The sequence below is a fragment of the Pygocentrus nattereri genome, chromosome 1, assembly GCF_015220715.1.
Source record: "Pygocentrus nattereri isolate fPygNat1 chromosome 1, fPygNat1.pri, whole genome shotgun sequence".
Lineage (NCBI taxonomy): Eukaryota > Metazoa > Chordata > Actinopteri > Characiformes > Serrasalmidae > Pygocentrus > Pygocentrus nattereri.
In genome coordinates this window covers 13,637,198-13,657,211 of record NC_051211.1, presented here as the reverse complement: position 1 = coordinate 13,657,211, position 20,014 = coordinate 13,637,198, and the positions used below count along the sequence as shown (strand labels likewise).

Here is a 20,014-nt window from a genome sequence, read left to right as displayed (position 1 = left end):
TAGTGCAGCACATTGTTAAACATGCTAATAATAGAAAATGAAAGTACTTTTTCGTCTTGGATAGGACACTGACAGGCCTTGTTTGACCCATGGGGTCTAGTATGAAGCACTGTGAGAACAAAGCTGTGCAAAAAATGTGAAGTAACATTTCTCCTTTCTTTTCTTCCTGCAGTTGAACAGTCAAGATGAGCCCTCAAACCGTGCCAAAGGACGGCTAGCTTACAGACGAACATGTTTTTGTTTTTTGCCTAGGCTAATGGTGGAGTTCTCTCCAATCTCTGCCGATTTTAAAGCTCTGCACCTCAATGTGGTTTTAATATTACTGTTTCTTTATGGAATGGAGGGGAGTCTGCTTTTGTCTGAGTCTGGATTTTTTTTTTTTTTTTAATTGAAATTAAAACTTTTATACAGTTACTTGTTTGTGTTTGCTGTTTACCTGCTTGCTTTTGTTTGTCTGGTCAGCATTTTAAGTGAATTAATGCCCCCTTGTGAATTTGCGGCAAGAAACCAATATCATGGAAGTCCAAAACCTTTGGTGCTTGGACCCCTCATGAATAGTGTACTGATAATCCTAATTCACCTCTGATATTCTTATGCTAAAGGAAGCCCACACTGCTTCAGCTCTAATGATGGCTTTCTCTGTCTGTCCTCTGCCTCGACCATTTGTTTTTATAGGAATCAGTAGATTAAAAGGCTTTGCTGAATAGCACAAATAAATATCCCATTAGTGTGGCTTTGCTTAAGGCCTGACAAAGACCTCAGTGTAATGCCTGCCTTGGCTTTGTGGAGCAGGTGCGCTTGTCCTTCCATCCCCGAAACAGCTCTGGGCCAAAATTCCCAATGAGAGGTGCAGCGGTCATCCTAACTATTAATGGACATGTTCAAAGAGACACATCTTTGTGCTGTGATGTTTTTTCAGAACTTATTCCTGTACAGTCCATGAGATTTGTTCAGTAATGTTTGGCATCATTGGTCGAGTGAATTTTTCATTTTGTACATTTTACACTTTTTTTTTTTTTTTTTTTTTTTGTCCTCCTTTTTAAATGGAATAGGTTTGACAGCGTGACAAAGCTGCATTAGGCAAAGTCCAAGCTGTGTTTGTGTAAAGGAACTTCCACAACGAGGAAACCACACTATACAGTCTTTTATTCATTAAAATGATTAGTTTTCAGACTTTTGAGTTCTTTATTTGTGGCATTCTGTTCAGTGTCTAACAGTTGCTTGCAATGTTCATATACTTTGTCCAAAATCAATCAACGGGGTCTGTGTCCTTTTTAATATCCTTTTAAAAAAGTAATTAAAATGTGTTTCTGTTGCTTTGCTTATATAAAGTATGAAGACATTTTTAAAAACTGCAAAATGATTTTCTAGTACAAAAATGCCCGACAAAACATTCTGTAAACAAAGGTCTTGTGAGCGTTTTCTTCTAAAACTCCTATTTCCATATTGTTATATTCATGAATAAAATGCCTATTGTGAAGGAAGATAATGTCTCCTACATGAACAACTGTACTGAAATGAATTTAAAACAAGCATGTTAAGGATGATCATACCTAGCATGTAGCCTAAGTAATTAATTACTTTCTCAGCCACAAAGGAATCCAAGTTATTTCAGTTCATTTTGTGCCACCAGATTTATAAATGCATGAGTTACTGTTCAAAGCATTGTAAGGTGCACATTTAAAAATAGCTACAATACCATAAAACCTTAAGTTCTTTTTCTATGTAACCATGCCTGCAATCTTAAATGTCAACATGGTACTGAATAGTTTTGTACAACTAATTTGCCAAACGTACAAAATTGATGTTCTCCAAGCTCAGCCTGTCAGGGCTGGGCTGCATGTGGCACACTCATGAGACTCCTAGTTTCGGCTCTAATCCTCATGCCCTTTGTTGTGTGCTGGCTTTGGTCTGCATAACGAGGGTGATGTCACCTCCATCATCTTGTATATCGGAGTCAGGAGGCCGAAATGGGGACCACAGACATCATAAAGACACATGAGCACGAGTCTCGTCTGGCTGAGCTTGAGGCATCACTTGCTAGATTACAGACCAAATCGAGAGCCAAGATTGAGAGGAGTCCCACCCATCACTTTCAAATTACATGTTTACTTCTTACACCAGGCGTTTTAAACATATTTTTACAGCAAAACCAGAGGGTTGCTGGGTTCCTCGCTTCTCCCAGAAGGCAGAATTGTAATTTGCTCAGAGTTAGTGACTCGCCGTATCGACGCCAGAATACTGTGGCCCTTGGCAAAGAACACAGGCCTCTTTCCTTGACTGTATCCTCAGGCTCAAAGGAAGAACTGGTGGCTTTGCCACCACGATCAGGGTCAAGGTCAAGTTCACATGGAGCAAAGCCACTTTCTTCTACTGTGGGGAAACACGTCTGTTTCAAGTCCCAGAATCCAGCAAGTTACCCTTTGTCGCTGGCCCCACTTGAAGCACAAGCTTCATCCCACTGACTGGCGAATGGCCTGACATTCATCTCATACACCAGCACAATAAATACCATCAACATGTTTTATTAGAAAAGGAAAAGCTCTTTATAGAGTCTACAGGACTATGGCTGGTTGATTCCATGATCCCTGTGTTATTCTTTTGTCTTGTCTATTGTCCCAGTCTCGACAAGCATATTTCCCATTCCAAAGGTTTTCCTATCTTGAAAGGAGCACAGTTCTGCTGTTTAGACATCTGCCACACGATTACAGTCTGCTTGAATGTAAGATTCTCACGGTAGTCCACCAGCTAGTCAGCTTTATCAGTGTTGACTTTTATCTGACTCAATTCTGAGCCATTTCTGATTTCCACTTCCTGTGGTGAAGACGTTTCCATTTTGGGAAGAACACATACAAGACATGGTCATCTACCATCAAATCCTTTACCAATGAACATAACAGTAATGATGAAACGGGGTCTACGCTTGTAACCGAAGTGGTTACAGCATCTAAGAATATATATAAGCATGGTTTTTCCTCTTGCCATTCATTAGGGAGTCTTGGAGTTTGCTCATGTCCATGAGTTGCACATGTTTAAGTAGAAGTCAATGTAAACCTGCTTTCTACTTTCTGTCTCCTTGTTGGTAAACCTTGTAAGTTTATACCCTTTGTAAATACATTTGAAGGCCTGATAGCTGCCACCTGACACTTCTTTCACTTGTTGTGTTGGGTTTTAAGAATTAAGGTAATACTAGGCTTTTGGGCTGGCGTTTACCCAGGCTTACATTTGAAAATAGTACTCTAGTGGGGATTGAGTTTTGCAGGGAAAGGGGAGGACGAGGTGTTTTAGAAGTGGCGGCACTTGTTGACAGAACTCTGCGTTGCTGTACAGCCAGCACTCAAGAGCTAGTCCACAACCAGCAATCGTCATCAGGATCTACTCTATGCTTCTTCCTTGTTCTCCAACTGAGACCTTCTCTTAGGTTTTTACAAACGAAGGCCCTTGGTCTAGCATCTACTCAGAGTTACATTTGATAACACTATTCTAGTGGGCATTGGCTTCGGGGGAAATGGGAATGGGGTCCTTCGATTAGCCGCACTAGTCAATGAACTTGTGCGTGTCACCGTAGAGCCAATGCTGGGGAGGCAGGGAGGCCTCATTCAGGTGGCTGCACTGGTCACTGCACTTGCAGGACTGGATGAACATGACAGCTCTCTCGAAGTTCTCGCCATCCAGGCAGGTGAAAGACACAGAGGCAGTCCGGGTGCGGCGTGGGGAGCAGCAGCGGCCATCCCGGCACACACCACAGTAGTTGGGTCGGTAGAGGCGCGAACTGCGGCAGCCTGCATAATGAAGGCGCAGGGGCTCTGGAGACTTCTGGGTACGGGAACATTTCCGTCCTTTCTGTTAACGCAAATAGCAGAAAATAGGAGAGATTAGTGCCCACTTCAGTGTTACACTGCTGAAAAGATTGGAATCACTTATTAGTAATGTTTTATTCAATGTTTTAAGTTTTTTTCGGGGGTAACAACAATACGTTATTCATACCTTCGTGAATCTAAATGTTAGGTAGGCTTATGTACAGTGCTGTGCAAATTTGAGGGACTACCATTCATTTGTTTGCAAATGCAAGTTATTTCATTTTCAACATGTCAGGGAAAAAAACATTTATTTGACATAAAAATGACACAGAACCTTCAACAAGTAAATATAATAGTTTGATATTTAGGGTGTTCATTATATCTTTTAAGTGTTGTAAGGAGACTTAGGGTCTGTTTTTCAAAGAAAGGTGGGGATAATTTTCAGCACCTCCAAAGTTTCTGCTTCTAATCATCCAAGTAATTCCAAACATATTCAGTGCTGTTGAGGTCTGGGCATTGGGGTGGTCAGGCCATTGTTCAGAGAACATCAACAGCTTCCTTGTTAGGTTTAAAATTTTTATTTTTTTGTCTAGTTCTAGATTCTTGACAGCTACACATCCTTTCAGACCCACAGTGTTGTCTTCTCACAGAGAAAGGATGGACAAAAACTCATCTCTCGGAGATGATTGCACAGTTGTTGGCAACATTTACTTGATCATTTTTTAAAACTCTTTTTAACTCATTTTTTTAATCCTGTTTTTTAACTTGTTTTCCTTTGACTTTCTCCTTCCTTATGAAAGTGGATTATCTTGTATCTAATCTCAGAAATAGCTCCTGAAAAATGCATACATTGTACTTAATGACTGTTTTGTCTGACAAACAAATAAATAAAGGGTGGTCTCTGACTGTGTATTACTGTATCCCACAATAATAATAATAATAAGAAAACTATACAGTGCTACAAATTGAGAGAAAAACGAGAACAGAAATATTTCTTCACTGTACTTTTAGACTTTAGAAGTGGATGTGTTTCTAAAAACAAACACAATATACAAGAATGATACATTGGCTGGGACTTACATCCCAGTTTGGTCCTTCCTGTTTGTCAGGCTGCTATTGTAAATAAGAATTTGTCCTTGGTTAACCAGGTAAAATAAAGCCCTCGTTTCTAAATAAATCCAATAGCACCACTGTGAAATCCAAACAAGCTGCATAGGTATGAATGACAGGTTGTTGACTTTTATTATATTTATACCTGTCAACTATTAATATAGCCCTGACCTTACCAACCCCCACCATTTCAGATAAGTGCTCCAAAGTTGAGATGTAGTTACATAAAATACTCAACTACATCAAATTGTTTCCAACAAGATTGGTTTGAGTCCAAGGTTTGGTAATTAGTTAATAAGATGAAGATGGGTGTATTACTGTAACTCTGTAGAGCTGCATCCTGTTCCAGTTATTTATTTCACTGCCCATCAACACATCTGGGGACACTTAGTTTTTTTAAAACATTTAAACAAAAGAACATTTTCTTTGTCTGCTTGCAAGAACTTAACATGTAAAGAAAGCTGCTACGATCTTGCCATCATGCTTTCCAAACAACAACTTTAGAATCAGTGCCAAGGCCCACTCATTTTATCCCCTCTTTATAATGTCATCATCCATCAGCACTCAAACCTTTCAGATGTTTAAACCAGCTTTGGCCCAAAAGAGTTTCAGTATAGCAGACTACAGAATATATACAGTACTGTGCAAAAATCAGAGACCACACTTCAGTTATTTAATTCCAAACAAAATGGCCATAAAGTACTAATCTACAAAGTAAATAAGTTAAAAAACAAGAGTTCCCAGAACTGGAAAAATACCAAACTGGGTACACATTTTAGTGAAAAGTTTAAAAGGAATCCAGATATGACCCGGACACGAAACACATGACCATGCAAGGTGTAAACAGGCTCTATGACTCTAAAAGGATGTGTAGCTGGCAAGACACCATTATTGGCAAAAGGAAACAGAAAAAAGAAGAAAATCTGCAAATCAAACAAAGAAGCTGCTGGTGTTGAGCTGACCATCAAAGAGTCCAGACCTCAACAACATTGAATGTGTTTGTTATTATTTGGATTGTGAGGAGCAAAAAGTGCAACCAACTTCTAAGACTGAACTTTAGAAATGATAAAAACATCCCTGCAGATTTCTTTGAAAAATTTTGTATTATATGTGTTAATAGGTGTTGAGGATTGTTATGTGTATGTTTTGTATTTTTTTCTTAACAAAGAAAATGTAATAACTTGCACTTAACGCCCATTTTTACCAGAAATTTAAGAAAAAGGTGGTCTCTGACTTTGTACAGTAATGTATGTAGTGCTAATTTAGTTTGGAACATAAAACTGTCTCATCACTTTCCAAGACTCAAGACTTTATCACTTTCCGTAATACACTAAAATTTCCCCAGCCTTTTGTCAGGCAATGTGTAGTATATTGCAGTCTTATCCAGACTTCTTCTGCACTTGTGAGGACACAGTATGAAAGCTGATGAATGGAGTACCTTTATAGGCACAGCCATGGAGTTACAGGGTCTGATGGTGCAAAGGCGAGTCTCCTTCACCAGCTTGCACTGAGAGTTCTCGTTGGTGACACGAGAGGACACCCCCATGCCACAGCTCCGAGAGCAAGGTGTCCAGCTGGTAGTCTGGGCGACGCACTGCCTTCCCACTTTCTTCCAGGCTGAAGAGAAGGGAGAGAGAGGGACAGAGATATAGATAGAGGAGAATGAAATAGAGGAGGGAAAACGAGAGAGCGGGAGGGAGGGAGAATAAGTACACAAGCACCATTCACAAAACAGGCAACACTGACGCATAGAGAAGTGATTACGCAGTGTAGGAAAAAGCTGGGTGACGGCACTATGTGCTGTTTCAGTCCTGTGTGTTTGGCTTTGGTTCACAAGGCTCCACTGGAAAATGCTCACAGAGCAGTCAAAGACTGAAACAGCCACTGAAGACAGGTTTACATGCTACGTTTTTTTTTTAGACAAAAATCTGCAAATGAACAAATTCTTCGTTGGTGGTCATTAACATGTTCAGGAACCAAAAACAGCTTCTGCCAGGGATCTGGCAACAGCAGACATTCACAGACGTGACCTCTGCTACGATGCACAGCTATCCTTGGGATGATGCCCAGCTTCTGATAAATGACCCAATAGGTCCTCATCAGAGTTATCTTTATCATTTAATCTATCTGTATTTTATCTGACATGTTGCACATGTGAATAGCTCTGTAATAACATTTAGTAGAATATTGTTCATAAGCAACTATTAAGTCACCTAAGGATGCTGTACAAAAAACATTACAAAACTTAAACTACATAATAAACTACATAATAAACAAATCTTCATTTTTTCCCCCAATATTTTCCCCAATTTAGTCATGTTAGCTAGTTAGGTCTCTCCTCAATCACACAATTCTACCAGTGCTAGAAGGGTGAAGGCTAGCACATGCTTCCTCCGAACCACATGAAGTGCCATTACACACATCAAATTACCAGCATAATGTTACTGGACAGCTCAGCACACTTAGAGGAGAGCACTAACTAATCATAATAACATAATGGCTGATTAGTTAGTGCTCTCCTCCAAGCGTGTTGAGCTGTCATTGCATCAGCTAACAGATGACTGTGCTGGCTAGCATTGCACTGAGTGATGGGGGGAGAGAGGGCGAGGCCAATTGTGCTCCTTTGGACTTTCAGTCACAGATGGGTGTGGCACCTCTAAGGAATTGAACTTGAATTGAAAGTTAAATAATACTAAGTAAATAAATATAAAAAATACTAAAGAAATACTAAATAATACTAAGATCCAAAACAGACTGACAGATTAAATAAATAAATAAATAAACAAGGTAGGTTTTCAAATGAGATGTAAAAAGAAAGGCATTCATTTTCTGGTTAAGTTTGCTGAAAAGCTGCCTCAATTCCAAGGATGTCCATGAGTCTATAAAAACAGCATTTTCAATTTGTGAGACACTCTAGCACAGCGTGACGCAGTTTAATATAGTTATAATGAAATTAACATAAATCAAGACATTAAAAGGGTCATAAAGAGGGTCATGCCAGTTCACCTAATACCTGTCCAGTACATGGATTCCCATAAAACAATCAAGCAAAAACTAACATTGATCTCATACAACTTTGAAACACGGTTTAGTTTCAAATGTTTCATACAGTAATAAATAACACAAAGAAATGTAAAAAATCTTTTCTTAAGTATTTTATTGGGCATCCTCTGATGAATGAACCTACAGTAGAAATGTTTATTATATTTCAAATTTAAAATTGAAAGCAAAATGTTATTATTTGTAGCATTTATACACAGTTAACTTTATGCCCTAGGCAAACTTTAAATATTAATAACTAAACATTTATTTTGAGCACAAATTTCATGAGTTTTCTTTTGCATGAAAATTTATCACAAGACTGGACAAGCCCTAGCTGAGTTGGCGTGAAATGACCCAAAAGTGAAAGACAAAAGAAAGGAAACTAGCATTGAACTGAAGGTTATTAAAGGTATCTTCCCTCTCTATGACTGTGCCGTTTTCTCTCACCTTCTTGTTGGCAAGCTGTAAGGCGATGGTTAAACTATTTAGCATTCACTGTGTGCTAAGGATAAATGCTGCAGTGGAAAAATTCTTATCAAATTGTTTGGATGAATAACCCATAAAAAAAAGACAGATTGTTTTTTGTCTCCCAGAGAATACAGTCAAGATTTTACTGTTTGGTACAATGTGGCATGCAATAAACTTACTGTTATTGCACATCTTGTGGCCAGTTATTCACACACACACCTTTCCACAGAAAAAGGCTCACAGTGTGCCCGATTACACATCCACTCCCAGTATATACATGCACACGCCCAGGTCAGACAACACACTGTCCCTCACCTGCCAGGTGTTTGTGACTGTGTGGCTTCTCCCACTTCCTGCCCTCCTCCACCAGCTCGTTGCTCAGGGTGTCGTCTGGCCGGCGAGGGTGTTTAGGGTAAAGTTTAGGGTACAGCTTAGGGTAGGGCTGGAGGTGAGGATAGATGTATGGGGGTGGTTGTGGGTGTTTGAAGACAGGGGGCAGCACTGAGGAGCCACGGTGGCAGTCCACACTCAGGCAGCACTGTCCGGGTACCTTCACCAGCCTGGGTGAGGGGCAGGAAGGCGAGGCTAGCGGAACATCGCTGGGGCAGAGGGGTACACATCCCACTGCCCCATCGATGCACGTGCACTGGTGCTTACAGCCGGCACGGAAATTCTCACCATTCTGATACATGCGACCGTTGTACTCACAGGAGCGGCCCTCCAGTTTGGCTGAGAGAGGAAAGACAGGAAAGAGATACTGTATAACAATAACTTTTTGTGTGTGTGTGTCTGTGTGTGTGTGTGTGTGTACTGTGTATATACACTATATAGCCAAAAGTATTCGCTTGTCTGCCTTCACACGCATATGAACTTCCCATTCTTAATCCATAGGGTTTAATATGATGTCGGCCCACCCTTTGCAGCTATAACAGCTTCAACTCTTCTGGGAAGGCTTTCCACAAGGGTTAGGAGTGTGTTTATGGAAATTTTTGACCATTCTTCCAGAAGTGCATTTGTGAGGTCAGACACTGATGTTGGACGAGAAGGCCTGGCTCACAGTCTCTGCTCTAATTCATCCCAAAGGTATTCTATGGGGTTGAGGTCAGGACTCTGTGCAGGCCAGTCAAGTTCTTCCATGCCAAATTCGCTCATCCATGTCTTTATGGACCTTGGTTTGTGCACTGGTGCGCAGTCATGCTGGAACAGGAAGGGCCTGTCCCCAAACTGTTCCCACAAAGTTGGGAGCATGAAATTGTCCAAAACCTCTTGGTTTGCTGAAACATTGAGTTCCTTTCACTGGAACTAAAGGGCTGAGCCCAACTCCTGAAAAACAACCCCACACCATAATCCCCCCTCCACCAAACTTTACACTTGGCACAATGCAGTCAGACAAGTACCACGTGATTCATCACTCCAGAGAACATGTCTCCACTGCTCTAGAGTCCAGTGGTGGTGCTTTACTCCACTACATTCAAAGCTTTGCATTGCGCTTGATAATGTAAGGCTTGGATGTAGCTGCTCAGCCATGGAAACCCATTCCATGAAGCTCTCTACACTGTTCTTGAGCTAATCTGAAGGCCACATGTAGTTTGGAGGTCTATAGCAATTGACACTGCAGAAAGTTGGCGACCTCTGCGCACTATGCGCCTCAGCATCTGCTGACCATGCGCTGTCATTTTACGTGGCCTACCATTTCGTGGCTGAGTTACTGTCATTCCCAATCACTTCCACTTTGTTATAATACCACTGATAGTTGACTGTGGAATAGTTAGTAATGAGGAAATTTCACGACTGGACCTTTTGCGCAGGTGGCGTCCCTATCATGGTACCATGCTGGACTTCACTGAGTTCCTGAGAGCAACCCATTCTTTCAGTAATATTTGTAGAAGCAGTCTGCATGTCTAGGTGCTTGGTTTTATACACCTGTGGCAATGGAAGTGATTGGAACACCTGAATTCAATGATTTGGATGGGGTGAGTGAATACTTTTGGCAATATAGTGTAATATTGCTACAGCCTTTTTATTGGCTGTTTTTAAATTAAACTTCCTGTTCTTTGTGCACTTTAACAACAACACAGTCATTATTCCTTTCAGCCCTGATGAAGACCTGGCCTCTGTGCCAAAACGTGTTGGTTACAAATAAAGTGTGGAATTCTCTAGCCATCAAGTGCTGCTGGTTTCACTCCAATCAACTGAGCACTACCAGATAGCTTGATATAACTGATGTAATTAAAGCATCTGTAGCTAATCTTCAAGGGTTTTTTTAGTAAACAAAATGGTTGTATGTAGAAGCATGAACACTCAAGGAAACCTCTGCATGATTAAAGGGTTCTTTGCATCGTGAAAGGATTCAATACAGCACCAAAGGGTTCTTCTGTTGTTATGATGTCAGACAATAGAAGAAGTGTGTACAGGAGATTACTAAAATAAAGCATGGGCAATTTTTTTTTAAACCCTTAATATTCCAGGCTTATTACATACTAAGGCTTATTATTCAGTTACTACAGAGACTTCAGTGCAAACCAGTGGAGCTTTTCTCAGGTTACAGAAGTGACTAATAACACTTTGGGCCTGTTGGCATGTCCATAGCTTGGTAAGAGGTTAAGTTCAGTCACATATGTTGGCATAGCAACATCACTTCATCACATCCAACTAGTTAATACTTTGAGAACTAATCTGCCAAATTCCTACAGGTACACAATGCCATGTATACCATACAATAGGCCTTTAGGGTTGGTCATACAATTGAAAAGCAGCAATAGTAAGTTGGCGATGCTGCTTCTCAGAACACTGTAGATTCTGCTGCTGCATATTTCACATTCTTTAAATTCTAAACCTCATTGAAAATGCAGATCATTTTTGGCTCTTGAGTGGCACCACCGTCTAAGCGTTGGCCCTATCATCAAGAGATCGCAAGTTCAATCCCTGGTGATGCTACAGCTGTCCGTAGCCGGGAGTCCAGAAGAAGAGCACAATTGGCCTCGCTCTCTCTGGGTGGGTAGGATGGCCCCCCTTCTCCCCATCACTCAACGCGATGCTAGTCAGCGCAGGCGTCTGTTAACTGACGTAACAGATCTGACAGTTGGCGCTTTCCTCCGAGCACATTCGGCTGTCCCATGACTATGCATGAGCGGCAGTTTGAAAAGAAGCAGTGGCTGGTTTTGGAGGAAGCATTGGTAGTATCCTGTGATTGGAGTCCTAACTAGCAGGTGGAATTGGATACGACTAAATTGGGGAGAAAATCCGGTAAAAAATTTTTTTAAATGCAGATCATTTTTGCTGTAAATGAAAACAGCTCAGTGAGAAGATCAGCGACTATAAGAACTAAGGAGATTGAGTGTAATTAAAGAGCAACAGAGACAGAAACCCAGTAAACTGAGCTGAGGGGGAGATTATTACAGCTATTTTATCTGTGCTTTTATGCAGCCGGTTCTAATCTTAGCACCGAGAGGAATTTTGACTTGTTTACAGAAGGTGTTTGGTTTGAGTCCCACAGTGGGTCTGCTGAACATGCCCAGTTTCCCCTTCCAAAACCCCTCTACCCAAACCCACATAGCTCCTTTATATAGCAACAGCCCTCATACATATAAATACCCGCGAGTGTATGAGGCAACTCACTTGGCTGGATACGGAGATTCAGCCTGGCTCCAGACAGAACTGAGCGAGAGCAGCACTATGTATCAGACTATTTCATGTAAAACTGTTTATCTCCTTAAAATCCCAGGCTTATTACATACTAAGAATTATTCATTAACTACACAGACTTCAATACAAACTGACTGAGCTATTTTTAGCTTATAGAAGTGTGTAATAATATTTGGGCCTGCTGGTGAACTCTGGCCATTTAACGGGTCAATGAAAAAAACGTCTTCAGGCAGAAGTAGAAAACCGATCCGGATGGTCGTACACAGGGATACACTGTGTTTGGATTATAGTCGGATCACTCAAACCACATTTGAAGGTGGTCAGAGACGGATCTTGACCACATTTAAAGTCAATCTGAATCCAAAATGGACCTTTTTCACCTTGTTATTCCCTGTCTATAGTCGCAATCTATTGTGTCACATAATTCAAAAGACTTGTTTTTTTCTACTTCTTTTCCTCTACTTAATTTTTCTAAAGACAGAGACAGTTTGAATAAAACCAGGCCACTACACTGACTTACCCCTGCAGATTCCGTGGGTACTGCCCACATCGTTGCCATAGTTACACTCCAGCCCTTTATGGTGGTCACATGGTCGGCCCTCGTGACAGTCCTGGTTGAGCTGGGCGGCACACACCTTACAGCACCCACACCCATCAGGCACCAAACTTACACCCGGCAGGCACACGGGGCGCTCCAGGGGGCACTCACACACCCTCGGACACCCAGCTGTCACCTGCTGGAGAGAAAGGATGTGAGACACCACAGGCTGTGATGAAGAAGAGGGAAGAACCATGTTACTGTGACGGTAATGTGTAAGGCAGATATGCCCTCAGTCTCTTCAGTGGGCTCTCTTTCGTGGAAACTGTCAGTGATCAAGAAAAGTAGGCATCCATTGGAGTGGCGAGAGGAACCAAAAAAGTTCTGTTTGAGAATTCAATAAATCGAGCTCTGAAGAATCTAAACATTTTCAACACAGAATCTGGAAAATCTAATCGCATTGACTTCTGAATAGGAAACTGAAACCTGATAATATGTGTATAATTATGCCCCTAGTACTGTATAATTTTTGTCTTGGGGGGCTGAAGTGTAAGGCCTGTGGTTTGCTAAGGGCCAAGAACAGCTAGCTAACAACTCCATTTTTGCATGTTTATAGGTGGAGAAACTGTATTCTTTAAATACTCTGATGGCTTCTTTGAGGACAAATGAGGACAAATCAAATGTCCTACGACCCAAAGCCTTTGGGCAGCCCTGCCATAGAGATTCCATAGATGTCCCAAACCCAACATGAATTTAGTGTGGGTTTAGCTTGGGAACCACTAGTTTGGTATTATGTAGGAGATTTAACAGTGTGCAGCACAGGGGTACAAGACTGGGACTGAGAACCATTAATTTATTATAATAACACCTACAGTCTTTGTAATGGTGTATCTGCACTGCTTCAACATGTAGGTCAGTGGTCTAAAAAGCATTCCATTTAATGCTATGAAGTATATTAAATTATAGCTAATAATTACAAGAAATATGATCACATTACGTCAACACATTCCAAGTGCACTACATAAATGACTTAAAACATCTGAAAAACATCTGTGAATACGTTAAATCATCTCATAAAAAGTTTAGATTTAAGACGACTTCACCAAAGCATAACCTTTTATAGTGAAATTGGTGATTGTGGCATTCATTGCAGGCCACGGTGCATACAGTTGTATGCAAAAGTTTGGGCACCCCTGGTCAAGGGACATGTTTTGTTGATTTTAAGTGAGAATGAGTTAACACATCCTCTACAGAGAACACATTTTATGCATCTGTTTAACTGTTGAATTTCATATATAGCAAGAAACAAAACTTAAAATGTGACCTATGCAAAGGTTATAGCTATTTTTTAATAAATAGAAATTGTACACTAAAATTAGCAGGAAGGTGACATTTTTAAGTTTATTCCCTGCAGAAGGCACAAACTTAGTCATTTAGAAAATCAACAAACATCATTTGATCAAGGGTGTAGAAATTTTTACATATGACTGCTTATTTATTGTTCACAACCACACACAACCCCACATAATTTATCTACCTTTCTTAAAGAAGGGAATTTAATTTGCACTCTATAACTGTCAAACACCATTGGACATTACAGCAGCCCTCTTTGTACACAATAGAGGTCTTTACACTGAGGGTCATGAGCTTTATTACACACCCTAGTTGTAATGATTGCACTGCACCTCTGTAGGTTACTGCAGAAGGTGGAGGGAAACTTTGATGCAACTGAGCAAATGTTGGGAAAGTGTGCTGAAAGTCCATCCAGGCACCACACATTAATGCAATGTGAAAAAAGGTACAGCTGGAAACAGCACGTGATCCAGAAAAACAGCCTTCAGTTCTTCCCTTTCTCAAGCTCAAGTCCACGTATGAAAAAGTCTGTTATGAATAAAACTCTGTGAAGAAGTGCATCATCAACTCAATATAAAAAAGACCAATAAGTAGCACTTTGAGAGCACCAAGGTTAACTGTGCTAGGATTTTTGTTGGTTGATTAAACCAATAATAGCAAAGTTAAAATGTTAAAACAGCTAAAACTGGTGAACTTTTGGCTCAACCTATAAATCAGATGTTTAATCCCTAAAACCTTGATAAAACAACAAATTAAACCCAGTCTATCCAAGCTGTGAGCTTTCACACACATTTAGTTGTGCACCACACTATCTCTTTAGATTCAATGGGATTTTTGCTAACATTCTGTAAAGGGTCAACCTAGCAAGAGTTGGCAGTTGATGGGTCAAAAGGGGGAATACAGTACTGCACAAAAATCTAAAACAAAACAGCAATTAAGTACAAGTTACAAAAACACATGTTTAACGGAAAATCAAATAGAAACCTCAATAAACTAAAAATAATTTAATTTTTCAGTATTTTAGTGTGGCCACTGTTTGCCTTTATTGCATCTTACATTCTTTTCAGGAGACTTGCTTTCAGTTTTTTTTATGAAATCTTCGGGGATAGTTCACACCTCCAAAGTTCAGTCTTAGAAGTTGGTTGCATGTTCTGCTTCTCATGATCCGAGAAGCCCGATTAGTAATTTGGACTCCACACCTCAGATGTCCAGTTTTGGGCTCTACTGCAAGTTTTTTTTTCTCTATTTCCTATTGAAGTCCAGAGAGGCCATGAGGTAGTAATCATTTTCTGAATTGTTACCTCAAAAACATGACTTAGTTATCCTGTAATGTCCAGACTACAAACGTTGTTTTCTTAAGATCACAGCTTATTTCGTGATCACAAGACAAATAAGTTGTGATCTTGAGAAAATACCTTTGAGAGAGCGAAATAATTAAGTAGTGATCACAAGATAACAGTCCAAAAATGATAACCACCTCATGGCGGCTCTGGAATCTGTGATTTATTTTTCTCAGTAAGGGCTTCTTGACAGCTACACATCTTTTCAGACTCACAGCATTGAGTTTCTCACAGTGGAAAGATGGACTGAAACACCTGTTTAAACCAGGCCTTGAATAGTTGTTATGAGTCCCAATTTCTCTGTAGCTTTTATTAATCTTAATAATCTCTTAATCTTATATAATCTTAATCATCCTATATTTAATCTCTTATATCTAAATATCTGCGTTAGGCATTTTAGATGAGAATGAAATCAGCTCATGTGAGTTTGGGTAGTTGCTTGCATGAATGTTAGTGTCTCTTTGACAGGGCACAGTGACACAGCTGTAACTGGCTGGTTTTAAGATTGGAAGGATCTAATGAGTGGACAAATGAAATACTCATAGTTGTGCTATTGGGTGATCTTTGGATTTTAGAGTACTTACAAATACATTTCTTAACCCCTTAAATGGCCAGGACCCACCAGCAGGTTCAAAGTTATACAACACACTTCTATAACCAAAGAAAAACATTGAACTCCATCTAGTTACTGAATAATCAGCCTTAGTATGTAATATGCCTGAGAATTTAAGGGGTTAAAGAAAAGTTATTAGTGAGTGCAGCCAATCAGATTTGTTCTGTGAAGCAGGCAGTGAAACTAAACCAGGTCCAGACTCTGTGGAACTAAAGGCAGCTGGGCTCTTATCTTATGTTCACTAAGCCATGGGTTCACATTCAGGCAGACCAGCCCAGTTATATTGGTGTAATAGACTGCTATCAACTTAGCCCTGACCTGCCAAAAAGTGCTAACACAACTTGAGCGCTCCCCATTCTGGAAAGTATTTCTTTTAGGCAAACTTTTACATGGAAACTCAATATCCATCATGAGGATGGACAGACAGGCCCTTCACACCACCCACTCAACCTCTCACACTGTGCAGTTTGGTGTTTACCCAGCTCTAACACACCTAATTCAATGTACCATCTATTCATCAAGCCCATCATGACTTGAGGCAGGCGTGTAAAAGCAGGGAAAACACAAAAGTGAGCCACAAGACTGACTGAGAACTGTTCATTTATTAGATTTCCAGTAAGGCCAGGATGAATCACTGTAGCAAATGGCAAAATGTTTTAAGGTGATGTTGTCTACTTTAAAGAGCCCTTTACCTGATTTCTATTAGGCTATTTTGGATAACTCTGTAGTTCTTAGCTCTCTATAAGCCAAGTCTATGAAAAAGTCTGCACTGATCCCCTCACCATGAGAGCATGAGTTATTTCAATCCCTACACTGGCGCTGAGGAAAGTTGTGAAACCCACTGGAAATATATCACTTTGACTTTACTTGATTTAAATTTGTACATGATTTTGACATGAATAGAATATCGTCACTGTCAGGACAAAAGCTCATATCTCCATATCTGTCTTTTTTTTACTCTTTTACAGAATGTCAAAACGACAGCTGTCTGAAAATTTTAAGATGAACTGAACGCTAAAAATGCTCCAAAATAGCTGAGAATAAACTCTTGCAACTTGTGTTTTTTCTTGCTGTAAAGTTACCCTTTAGACATTATGACATTTTGTTCCAAATGTGATGTCACATCAATATATAAATTGCTGTTGTCAGAAGAAAACCTTGTATCTCCAAACTTTAGGAGAGGGAAAAAAGCCTCCTTTGCTTTTAATGTAAGTCAGTGGAACCAGAATTTTTTAAAGTTATTTTGAGCCATTTTGTTAGATCCATTCATGATGAAATGTACAGACCATGTAAAGGACAACAGGCATTTTCAAATATTGTCAAAAACTGAAAAGAAGCGGCAGAAATGGAGATAAATACATTCAGTGATGTTGTGGTCTGGACTCTGGGGTGGTCAGTCCCTTGTTCTGAAATCACCAGCAGCTTCTTTTTCTGACAGCTACACATCCTTTCAAACTCTTAGCGTTGTATTGTCTTCTCACAGTGGACAGATGGACATAAACACCTGTGGATTTTTCAGGTCTGAAGTAAGAGTGGACCCTGATTTTCTCCTCTCTCTCAAAGATGAGAAATGAAAAAAGTTCTGTTTATCTGATGGGGACAGTGTTGGTGGTCTTCCAGGTCTTACTTGGTTGTTAGGAGTCCCATTTTCTCTATATCCCTTTTTCATCTCTTTAGAAATATCTCCTGAAAATAATTAGCTTCTATTTAAATTCTGTTTGGACTGGAAATTAAATAAATGGAGAGTGGTCTATAATTTCTGGACAGTACTGTATATTATTAATTTATTAATTAATAACACTTTATTCATAACATTAATTAGCACTTGGCAGTAGCCTGAACTCACACACACATCTCTGAGCTCTTCAGATGTCTCCCCTTGTCTGGGGATGGCCCTGAGATTATTCGCTTCTGCTCAAACCCCCAACACATATGCAGCTTCCTGACTGCACCACTGTCAAGTGGTGCCAAAAGGGGGCTAGAAGCTTAGCTATGGCTATTTTCAGCCTCAGCATGTATGTCATCTTTCATCTCTGTTTATGAACCACTCAGAAGCTCTCCCTGTAACTCTCAGCTGTGCATGATCATTTCTAATGCCCAAGACAGGTAGGCTAATCCACCTGTGAAATCTGACCACACACACACACACACATCAGCCAGCTGCCCAAGGCTGCAATCTATATTTGGCACCATAAAAGAGATGCCAAAAAGCAAAAACATGGGTTGCAATATTTACAACACATGTAGTTTATTACCACAAGTTAAACAACTAAATCTTTTTTTAAAGGTCAACAAGATACAACAGATTATATAAAAAAGAAAGCACCAAGAAAGCACGAGCAGAAGGCCATGACGAAAAGCTACAACAAAATTGTAATCAAAACATGCTAGATTTGGTATCCAGGCCACTGCAGACCAACTTTTTTTAAAGGCTCATTTTAAAACAAAGTAAACAGATAAAGAAGAGACTAATTAATGAGTATGTTATTAATGATAAAGGGCACAACTAACTGACCGGTGCTAATGACAAGACAGACAATGAAGGTTATGTAGATGTTGCTGTACATGTGCTCATTATGAATAATTGTTACTCAGATGTTGTTATATGTAGGTTAATGTGAAAAAAAGTTTGCTACACTCTTAAAAAACATGGTTCTTCAAGGGTTCTTTAATAAAGACAATTGTTTTATATAGAACCATGTAAACCTAAAGAACCATTTGCATGCTTAAAGGGTTTTGTGTGTGTATTTGTGTGTGTGTTTGTGTGTGTGTGTGTGTGTGTGTGTGTGTGTGTGTGTGTGTGTGCTGAATATGAATAAACATTCATTAGATGTTTTATTTTTATTTTTACTATTGGACATGCAGTTACAGAACCATTTGCATGATTAAAGGGTTCTTTGCTCTGTGACAGGGTTCTTCAGATTGATGGAGAATGTGTTGCAGATTCTATATAGAACCTCTTTGAAAGGGGTTCTTTAGGTATCCATGGTGCTATACAGAACAACTATCTTTACTAAAAAACCCTTGAAGGACCATCTTTTTTAACAGTGTAACTAACACCTTTTCACATTCAACCTACATATAACAACATCTGAGTAACAATTATTCATAATGAGCACATGTACAGCAACATCTACATAACCTTCATTGTCTATCATTAGCACCGGTCAGTTAGTGGTGCCCTTTCTCATTCTCTGGAGAATGTGTTGCCGATGGTTCTATATAGAACCTTTTTGAAAAAGGTTCCATTGTTACAAATAATAAAATAACCCTTATAGAAGAGCAGAAGAACTCTTTTCAAAAAGACTCTGTGTAGAACCCACATTCTCCATCAATCCTTCAAGAACCATTTCATGATGCAGAGAACCCTTTAATCATGCAAGGGGTTCTCTGTACACACACACACACACACAGTGAACTGAATATGAATGCATGTTTTGATTTACGTTACGTCATCACTGTGGGTGGGGCTGAATTTGATTCGACAAAAGTTGGTGGTCAGTATGACAGATTAAGACGCATTTGAATGTCCAGGCTGTAGTTCTATGTCCATAGTTCTCAAGCTCTACGTCACCTGTTCTTTGCATTTACAGTGAGTGGCAGTGATTTGAGATATTAATCCTTTATATCCTTTGATAATGTTCTATTGATAAAAGCACATTATCCGCCACAACCAGTAAGAGAAGAGCCTTCAGCAAAACACATATCAGCACATTTCAGCACAGAAGTGCAGGTAAGCGCTCATTTCAATGAAGCTGATATCAGCTGAGTTTGGGATGAAGATGTTTATGATGCGCTATTCTGACCAAGCGTGTCCCGTTTTACCCGCAACACAAACTCCTGTTTGAAGCCACTTACCGAGTTAAAAGTGGCGGTCAGGATCAGGAGGAAGCACGTTATAATCCTCATCTTAAACCTCGATGGAGAGAAGCCAGGAGACAAAAGATGTTTTGGTGGTGCAGGTAATAACGAAACTGCCGCGTCTTAAACGCGCCGCCTTAAAATATCGTCCACACAAACTCGCTCCAAGAAGTCCAGAAAACAAAAAAGCATTTTCGCTTCTCTTCGCTCTCAGGAGAGAATAACGGTCTCTTCTCCTCCTCAA

At 40.0% G+C, this 20,014-nt stretch overlaps 2 protein-coding genes across 3 annotated transcripts in view; one reads left to right on the top strand and one right to left on the bottom strand.

Moving 5' to 3' along the window:
• ddx39ab (DEAD (Asp-Glu-Ala-Asp) box polypeptide 39Ab) overlaps window positions 1-1,253 on the top strand; it is an 11,392-nt gene extending 10,139 nt beyond the window's left edge. The window contains exon 10 of the mRNA XM_017717315.1: window positions 173-1,253. Within this exon, the coding sequence (XP_017572804.1) occupies window positions 173-189 (17 nt within the window). The 3' untranslated portion in view covers window positions 190-1,253. The remainder of the gene's footprint in view (window positions 1-172) is intronic.
• On the bottom strand, window positions 1,007-20,014 carry si:ch211-106h11.3 (CCN family member 1). Of its 2 annotated transcripts, none has more exons than XM_017717316.2 (5): window positions 19,768-20,014; window positions 12,586-12,802; window positions 8,736-9,149; window positions 6,349-6,527; window positions 1,007-3,843 (listed from the first exon to the last, which is right to left on the bottom strand). In XM_017717316.2, exons 1-5 carry the CDS (start codon window positions 19,816-19,818, stop codon window positions 3,538-3,540), a joined length of 1,167 nt encoding a protein of 388 aa, XP_017572805.1. In that variant the 5' UTR covers window positions 19,819-20,014; the 3' UTR covers window positions 1,007-3,537. The 2 variants fall into 2 exon arrangements, with proteins under 2 accessions (XP_017572805.1, XP_017572806.1); XM_017717317.2 differs by having other exon boundaries at window positions 12,586-12,799.

Bases quoted from the DNA above. Each gene is read 5' to 3' on its own strand.
- si:ch211-106h11.3 (XM_017717316.2), bottom strand. From the start codon at position 19,818: ATGAGGATTATAACGTGCTTCCTCCTGATCCTGACCGCCACTTTTAAC. The intron at 12,803-19,767 runs GTAAGTGGCTTC...CTTTCTCTCCAG, and splicing joins TGACCGCCACTTTTAACTCG to CAGGTGACAGCTGGGTGTCC. The intron at 3,844-6,348 runs GTACTCCATTCA...TTGCGTTAACAG, and splicing joins CCATGGCTGTGCCTATAAAG to AAAGGACGGAAATGTTCCCG.